Source organism: Notechis scutatus, chromosome 12 (genome assembly GCF_049901735.1).
Source record: "Notechis scutatus isolate UNSWTSFEM ecotype Mainland chromosome 12, rNotScu1.2, whole genome shotgun sequence".
NCBI lineage: Eukaryota > Metazoa > Chordata > Lepidosauria > Squamata > Elapidae > Notechis > Notechis scutatus.
This window is the reverse complement of record NC_142020.1, coordinates 17,056,219-17,064,613: the sequence shown is the minus strand read 5'-3', so window position 1 is coordinate 17,064,613 and position 8,395 is coordinate 17,056,219. Positions and strand designations below refer to the sequence as shown.

Sequence of the window (8,395 nt, the reverse complement as noted above, 5' to 3'; positions counted from 1 at the left end):
TTCCTGCCGCGCCGCGTCCCGCTCCCTCCGACGCCTTCCCCAGAGCCGCTGCCCCTTCTGGTGGGGTCTCCCTCCAGAGCAGCCTTCAGCTGACGGCGGGCGGGCCCAGGGACTCTCGAATTGGCTCTCAGCCGGCTACTTCAGCGGCCCCGGAGAGACCAGTGGCCGGAGGGCTCCGGGGCTCTGTGTGAACTTGGGCGCCTTGGAGCCCAGCAGGGGCCACCGGACGTGAGTTTCCCCGGGCCACCTGGCCGCGGTCGCCTCCTGTCTACCACACGGGCGCTCCGTCCCCTGCCGGCCCTTCGGCTCTTCCAACGGGGCCCCTTCCCCACTAGAACTCCCTTCCCCTATTAGCATCGAGCTCGAAAAGCGGGATTCGCCCCTCTCCGGCAGGGAGGCTCGTGGCTCTCCCGGGTTCGCGCGGCCCCTGTCTCGGATATGCCCTCCGCTTGGACCGGCGGCGCTCCCACTCTCTCCAACCGAGGGGCCGCGCCTGGTCTCCTCCGTCCACCCAGCCCTTCTCCGGGGGCTTTCCACACACCCCATCTCTGAAGGACGCCGACCGACGGGTGGTCTCGTCCTGGGCTCCCGCGACCCCGGGCCCACCAGGTAGTGCCCAGCTCCGCTTCGCAGGAGCCCCGCTCGGGGATGCGCAAGCAGCGGCGCAGAGCCGGAGTTCAGAGCGCACCCACGTCCACACGGTCGCTCCGGAGGTGCAAAACCCATCTCCGCGCCTTGACCGAGAAGTGAGAAGAGGGGCACTAGGGCCCAGGAGCAGCCCGAACTTCGCGTCGGCGGGGTTGACCTCTGAGAAAGGTCGGCTGCGCCCTCCCCCTACCACGGGACTGCGCGCTTGCGTACTCGGACTCCCGGCTTACCGGGCTGAGGAGCGCAGGCGCACTGCGACTGAGTAACGCAAGATGGCGGCCGGGTGCGTCTCACGCTGGCTGGCGGAGGTGGCAACCGCTGCCGGGAGCTGTCGGGCTGGCGGCGGGGAGCCGCGGCGCCTGGCGCTGGTGTTGACTCTGGCCCGCTGGCGGAGCGTGGCCCCCGTCGCCTCTCGCGCGACTCTGGCGCCGCGGATGGGAAACCGCTTCGGTAAGAGGAACGACAAACGTGTCTCTAAGGACGAGCGGAGCGCTGCCCCCTCCCGTCGCCGGTCTCGAGAGGCCTCCGGAGGGGTCGGCCCATTATCCTCGGCCCTGGCCGCGCGCGGGCCTCCTGCCCGCAGAAATGGAGCCGGCGGGGGGTCCTCTGCGCCTCCGCCCTTCCCTCTACGCCGGCAGCCGGCTTGACCTTCTGCTTCGCTTTGCGCAGGACTCCGACCGCTTCCTCCCGTCTGGGCGGCCTCGATTCACACCAGCTCCTCCAGCAACAGCAAAGAGGATTATTACCAGATCCTGGGAGTGCCCCACTGCGCCAGCCAGAAGGAGATCAAGAAGGCCTATTACCAGGCACGGCCGCTTCTCGGAGGGGATGCAGGGCGTGGGGGGGGGTGGTTGTCGGACCATAAGGGGGCAAGTAGCACTGGCTGGATTGGAGGACTGGCCGGTGAAGCCCTGGCCTAACCCGCTTGCATGCTAGTCTTTTTCCTCCCCAGCTTTAGCGCTGGCATTGTGTGGGGTGCCTTCTCCACCCTGCCTCTATCATTTGGGGTCGTAATTGCTTAAAGGCTGCTGGTTTACTTTATATTTCTGTTTACTCTCATACACAAAAGCAAAGCAGCGGTAAACAGCAGCCTCCCCATCCTGCTTGGGGAATTCATTCTGCGATATTGGATTCTTCTAACATTCCCAGGCCGATTTCTAAGTGTTTGCTGGAGAACCCAAGGAAAGGAGGGGCTGACCTTACACTTCACTAGCTACCAGTACTTATGGGCTAATTGCTGGAATATGAAGAGCTGTATCTGATCCAGCAAGACTGCTGTTGTCTTCTTTGGCTACTATTCCTGATGAAGGTCACTGAGATTTACCCTGTTGCTTTTGTTTAATTCAGCTTTTTCAAATCCATTATTTCTGAGGATTCTAAACTGCGCTACAAATACATGGTGCTCAGTATATGTGATTATGATCTTGGTACAAATGAAATAGGGTTTTTTTCCTATCTAAAATACTATGTAGGGAAAAATACCCCAGAAGATAAAAACTATTTTACTAGTTCAATATCGCTGATTTAAAATTCATTGCATGAATTCCCAACACACAAAGACAGGAATGGTAATCTCTTGCCCACTACTTTTTACTTTTGCCTTTTTTGTTTCTTTACTTAGCTTGCGAAGAAGTATCATCCTGACACCAATAAGGATGACCCTAAAGCAAAAGAGAAGTTTTCTCAACTGGCTGAGGCCTATGAGGTAGCATGCTTTATTCTCCCTTTTACATTCCACGGCTTGGGAACTGGGGCTCCCACAGCAGTGCCCCCTGGATGACTGAGCTCTTGTATCATTGGCAGGTCCTGGGAGATGAAGTAAAGCGGAAGCAGTATGACACTTATGGTACAGCAGACTTTGGTTTTGGCTCTGGCTCGGCAGGTTCTGGGCAGCAGTACAGGCACACTGGCCCAACTATTGACCCTGAGGAGCTGTTCAGGAAGATCTTTGGGGAGTTCTCACAGTCCCCTTTTGGCGATTTTAGCACCGTCTTTGACCAGCCCCAGGAGGTAAAGATGAATTGCACTCCAAGCCACTGGTGTGTAGAGTCCCTTGGGGCTTTCACTCCTCCTGTTTTAACATCTGCATAAGAAATCCTATGCAAATGATTAATCTTTAGGAACTACCAGATATTCAGAATTAATGTTCTGACCAAGGCTTCTTGAGACCGTAATTAACTACACGCTTAGTCCAAACAACTCGTTTTATTTAAATGCTGAGAATTATGTTCATTCCCAGCCCATAATGAGTCCCAAACAATCTCTTGAGGTAAGCACCTACCTTTATCTCCTTTGAATTGCTGCCAGCAACTAAAGTGCCAAATTAACTGTAAAAAGCCCAATGTACAAAGTCCACACAGAGCTTCAAGGTTTAATCCGAACAGAGTGAACAACATTGCTTCCTGCAAAGGTTACTGTCCCTTTGCACGGCCTTTATATCTTATGGGAGGGGCAATCACCTCCAAGCCTTACTCCTGAGTCCCCCCCCCTTTTGTCTTAGCTGCTCTTGCCTTCTGGCAGCTGTGTGCACATGCGCACTGGGAACAGGCTCCCCTTGTTCCTCTGCCTCGCTGCTGTCAGATTCTGGAGGCTCCGGAGTCAACACATAACTCCCAGATGGCCCTGGCCCCATCTCTGTATTGGACGCAGGACCCTCATCCGAGTCCTTTCCAGACTCCCGGACTGGTCCCTGTTCTTCCCCACTGTCCGATTCTGCTGCAGGCTCCGCAGGCTCCCGTAGACCACAACAATTAGCAGATAAATTCACTCCTCTGTGATCACTCAAATTGAGGTTTTGCTGTCTTTAAAGGGGGAATCAGGTGCATTTAACAATGATTTTGCCCACATTCGTGGCTAGACTGAACATTATTTTTATTCAAATTCAGTAGTTATCCTTTTTGATATTTAGATTTTAAGAGGGAAACAATATAGAAATCTATTAACAAAGATGGGTTTCCAAAATAAAATAGTGTGAAGAAATAGGTTACAAATTTGATTTTTAATCCATTATGATTAGCAAATTTGATATGTATTATGTTGGTCTTTTTTGGTTGGTTGGTTGGTTGGTTTGCTTTGGTACAAAGCAAAAGTGTTGACTTCTAGTGATTGCCTGGACTAGTCCCTGCAGTTTTCTTGGCAATATTTTCTTTGCCTTCTTCCTAGGGCTGAGAGAGAGGGGCTGGTTGAAAGTCACCACCTGTTCCCGTGCCTAAGGCAGGACTGCAACTTACGATCACCCAGTGTCTAGCTCGGTGCCTTAATCACTGCACAAAAATAGCCCTCTTACTGCTGCTCATACATATAATTAATTTTATATTACTTAGGCACCGTAGTACTTTTTCTCAATCTAGACAGATTTGTATGCTTCCTTTTGTTCTACATGGTATGCAAAATGTTGGCTTGGAACTGTGAGCTCCAAACGCTGAATTTTCTCTCTCTTCTGTAGTACATCATGGATCTGACATTCAGCCAGGCGGCAAAGGGCGTCAACAAGGAGATCGTGGTGCAGATCAATGACACTTGCCAGCGCTGTGATGGCAGAGGGCATGAACCGGGCACCAGAGTAGTGCACTGCTCCTACTGCAACGGGACTGGCACAGTAAGGGCAGGGCAGTGTGAGCAAGCTTTGGTGCAGGGAACGACTGGGCACCTTGACGCTTTAGAAGAAGAAAGCCAGTTCCTTGCTTCAGATGGTTATGGAGCCTGATAATGATGTGCTGACTGGGGTCCAATTTACATCAACACATCTCCTGCTCCACTCATACCACAAAAGGTTCTGAAGTCTTCATTAAGGCTTTACGATCCCCTAATATTCCCCAGGGCTCACCTCACATGGAAACAAACAGAAAATCCAGTGGGTCCAAGCACCAAACAACCTCAGGTCCAAGGGCAAAGACCAAATCTGTAAGTCCACACACCAGGTCTGATGTTCAGGTACAAGTCTGTAGTCTGAGCACAATACTCAAAATCAAAGCCCAAGTCTGAAATCCAAGATCCAAAGCCCAGTAACAGAGTCAAGGCAAGGTCTGGAAGCAGGAGTCACAAAGACAAAACATACCCATGGCAGGGAACACTCTGCTCACATGAGCTAAGTAGCTGCCAGCCAGTGTAGCCATTGGCAGAGGTGAGGCTGCTCCTTGCAAGTAGACTCCCCAACCTCCGTTCATCCCTGCGTGCTCTGGGATTTGGCAGAGCAGGCAGTTGCTTTCCTTCTCCACCCCCACGTCTGAACCTTCCAAACGCAGCTCTCCCTTCTACTTCAGCCAGGCACTGATCTGGTTGTTCCTCTGATGGTGTTGTCTCCCCCTGCCCCGCCCGCAGCCCTTTCACTCCCTGCTTGGAGACTTTGGCAGAACTCCTCATCATCTGAGCAGGCATCGGAGATGCCATTACAACACAGAAGTGAAATTTCCTGGCATCTCACCTTCCTTGTGTATTCTTTTGGACAGGAGACAATCAACACAGGCCCGTTCGTCATGCGTTCGACATGTCGGCGGTGTGGTGGGCGGGGCTCAGTTGTAACTAACCCGTGTGTGATTTGTCGGGGCTCTGGCCAAACCAAGCAGAAGAAGACAATGATGGTCCCAGTCCCAGCAGGTATGTATGTACCGAGTGCTCCTGGGGCAGAATAGCGGCTGCTCTTCTGAAGTGAAACAACAGGGAGGGAAATTGGTCCTTGCAGCTCTAAACAGTAAGAACACGAGCCTCCAAATCAGGGTTGCCACAAGAGGGGAAGAAAAAGTGAGGCGCTGGATGAAAGGTAATCCTGAGTGCTTTTGTTTGGCTTTAGGTGTGGAGGATGGGCAGACCGTTCGGATGCCTGTTGGAAGGAAAGAAATTTTCATTACCTTCAGGGTGCGTACTGACCTACAGTTTTGCCATGACATGCCATGCTTAAAACTGGCTGGCCGCCTGCACTTGCTGAGTCCTTGAACTGTCCCTGGTTCCAGGTTCAGAAAAGCCCCGTGTTCCGGAGAGACGGTGCTGATATCCACTCCGACCTCTTCATCTCCATAGCACAAGCTGTTCTTGGAGGGACAGCGAGGTCGCCCGGCCTGTATGAGACGATCAACCTTCTGGTACGTCCCCTGCCACAAATGCAGAACAAGCGAAATGGCTCATCTGTCCTGTGATTAGAGACCCACGAAAATATGAAGGGGATGTTACCCTTTTTGCACGGAAAGCCGTGTGTCTGTCCTGTGGAAAGGCTCTGTCTGTCTTGTATTGGCGCTTCTGTTTGGCAGCGGTTGTAGTCATTTGCTGCTCTGCTGGTATTTTCAGTTGCCCTCATGTTGCTTCAGAAGAAAAGGGACATTTTCTGTGATGTTCTATGAACAGCCCAGGGCGTTAAATCTTAGAACTTTCATTCCCACGAGTGCTTTGGTAACGGCAGCGGATTCTCACATTTATGAGACACAGTAAGAGTTCAGGAGCATTGAGTGAAAAACTGAAAAGCTTTAATCTTTTTGCTGTGTTTTCCTAGATCCCCCCTGGCATCCAGGCTGACCAGAGGATTCGGATGACTGGGAAGGGAATTCCCAGGGTGAACAGCTACGGTTATGGAGACCACTACATTCATATCAAGGTCAAAGTTCCCAAGTAAGTGGGAAGACTGGGCATTTTGGGGAACAGGATAGAAGAGGTCACTGATGGCATGAAAGGGGAACTTTGAGGCAGGAGGAAGTGTCAGTCTGTTGCTTTTGCAAGACCTCTGTGCCCAGAGAGGCTGGCTTTCCTCCAGGGCCCTCCATTCCTGTCTTACTGCACCTGCTTTCTCTCTCCTGCAGGAGGCTGACTGATCGCCAGCGAGCCTTGATGCTGAGCTATGCAGAAGATGAAACTGATGTAGAAGGGACTGTGAATGGCATCGCCAGCACAAATACTGGTGAGGCTGTGGAGCCGTCAGATCTTGGCTGCACTTTGGTTATAGTTGAACTGCTGGCTCTGGTGGTGTAAACTATGGCCTTGAGTGATGTCGACCGCGGTGGAACTACAAACTTCTACTCAGATGGTGTCACCATTTTTCCTTAGGCAGGAAATGGTTACTACTACTTGTGTTTGCCTAACAGGGTTACCCACCGTTAGTTCATCTGTGCTTTGTTCAATTTTCTGGGCTTCCACAATTCTACTGATTCTGAAGTTGACTTAGTGCAGTGCATGAGTTGGCAGCATGGCTGGCTGATGGTTTAATAGAGGGAACAAATCCCGCAATTGAAAGCAGCTTTTGGCCTTCCCTGCCCCACCCTCCTAGTGACCCACAAGATGCAACTGGCTGATTTCCATTTCATGAGCACTCTTGGCTTTCCACGGATTCAGGGCCCGAGTTGTTTGCTCAAGGAGACATTCAGAGCAGTTTAGCAAGTCCATCAGGGAGACGGTGTGTGCGTATGCGTGTGTGTGCTTTGCTGTAATATACAGATGTTTCTCTTAAGACACTGACGTGTGTTAGAATGCATACCTTGTGTTGAGATTATAGTTTTGCAGTCGGTAAAAGAATAGAGAGGCTAAAGGGTAAGCGATATAAATAAAGCTGCAATGAGGAGGCAGCCAAAATGGTTGCTGTGTGCAGGGAGTGTCACCAACCGCGTATAGCACAACAGGAGCTGTCATTTGAACATTCCTTGGGTCTGGACCAAGATGGCCTGAGGAAGGGAGGCATCTTCTTAGCTTCAACTCCTCCCCCGCAAGACTGGGAAATGGCCTGAGGCAGACAGGGGCCCTTCTCACAACGTGTATTGACCAAGCTGTCTGCTATTTGTGTCTAGGTGGCAGGGGCACGACTAGCACAGGGGCAGGCGAGGAGAGGCCTGAGGCAGGGGACGGCACAGAGGGATTCCTAGCTAAACTTAAGAAAATGTTTAGCTTCTGATTAACTGCACCAGAGGTAGGAAGCCTCTTGTGATCTTTCCATGCGCAGGTCTCTGTGTTCACTGTTTGCAGAAACCGGGGAGGGAGGGAGGATGAAGCTGTAGGAAAACCTCCGGGAGCTGCCACATTCCTTGCTGGTGATTGGACAGAGACCCAGTTGGGTCTTTTCTTGCACGTCAGGTTGCTTCATCTTACTCCCAGGAGCTCCCAGCACTCCTAGAGCAACAGCTGAACAGAAAAATAAGGGCCAGAGGAATGGGCATTAGTAGCTGCGGTTTCCATCCCTTGGTATTCTACTAAAGACTCCTGGTATCATTGCAGAAGAGCTTGTATTTAGTTAAACATTCCTCAATTCTTCATTTGTGAGCCTCCCCAAAACATTGCGGCAAATCCACAGCCTTAAAAGTGACTTTGGGGGATGGGGCCACTGTAGTCCTGGCTTGGATATTGAGAGAGGGGTTTGCTAGATCTGCCCACCGTCTTTGTGAAGGTCACAGACGTCCCTCTTTCTTTTGGCTTTAGGTAAACGTTCCACTGGAAACTAGAGGATGGGGCGGTGGCAATCTGGAAGGTGTGATGCCGGTGGCCTTGGAACTGAAGACGGACAGGCGTTGAAGGTCCATGGCTCGATGGCCTCACTGAAGGAAGGAGGCGACTCTCCTCTAGATGCCAGATTGCAGCGTTGAGGGGGGGGCAGTTGTGAAAGGTTCTTGGCCTTCCTGGACTTGGTTCTCTCTGGACAGAGCAGACTTGGGGGGGGGCGCTGAGGAGCAAAAATAAAGTGTACCTTGTGCCGAGAACAGAGTCCTGTCGTGAGGTGTGAACAGGGTCCCCAGGAAGGGAGCTCCCGAGACCCCACTCGGCCTCACACTCCCACAGC

At 52.0% G+C, this 8,395-nt stretch overlaps 1 protein-coding gene across 4 annotated transcripts; it reads left to right on the top strand.

Annotated features, from left to right (window-relative positions):
- Positions 1 to 69: 69 nt before the first annotated feature.
- Positions 70 to 8,312, top strand: DNAJA3 (DnaJ heat shock protein family (Hsp40) member A3). 4 transcript variants are annotated; one of them, XM_087942378.1, is made up of 13 exons: positions 70 to 1,098; positions 1,318 to 1,454; positions 2,270 to 2,353; positions 2,452 to 2,658; positions 4,094 to 4,246; positions 4,468 to 4,551; positions 5,097 to 5,244; positions 5,438 to 5,502; positions 5,598 to 5,726; positions 6,131 to 6,246; positions 6,435 to 6,532; positions 7,413 to 7,531; positions 8,038 to 8,312. In XM_087942378.1, exons 1-12 carry the CDS (start codon positions 921 to 923, stop codon positions 7,514 to 7,516), a joined length of 1,503 nt encoding a protein of 500 aa, XP_087798504.1. In that variant the 5' UTR covers positions 70 to 920; the 3' UTR covers positions 7,517 to 7,531; positions 8,038 to 8,312. The 4 variants fall into 4 exon arrangements, with proteins under 4 accessions (XP_087798504.1, XP_026539169.1, XP_087798505.1 ...); XM_026683384.2 differs by lacking the exon at positions 4,468 to 4,551; XM_087942379.1 differs by lacking the exon at positions 7,413 to 7,531.
- Positions 8,313 to 8,395: the final 83 nt, after the last annotated feature.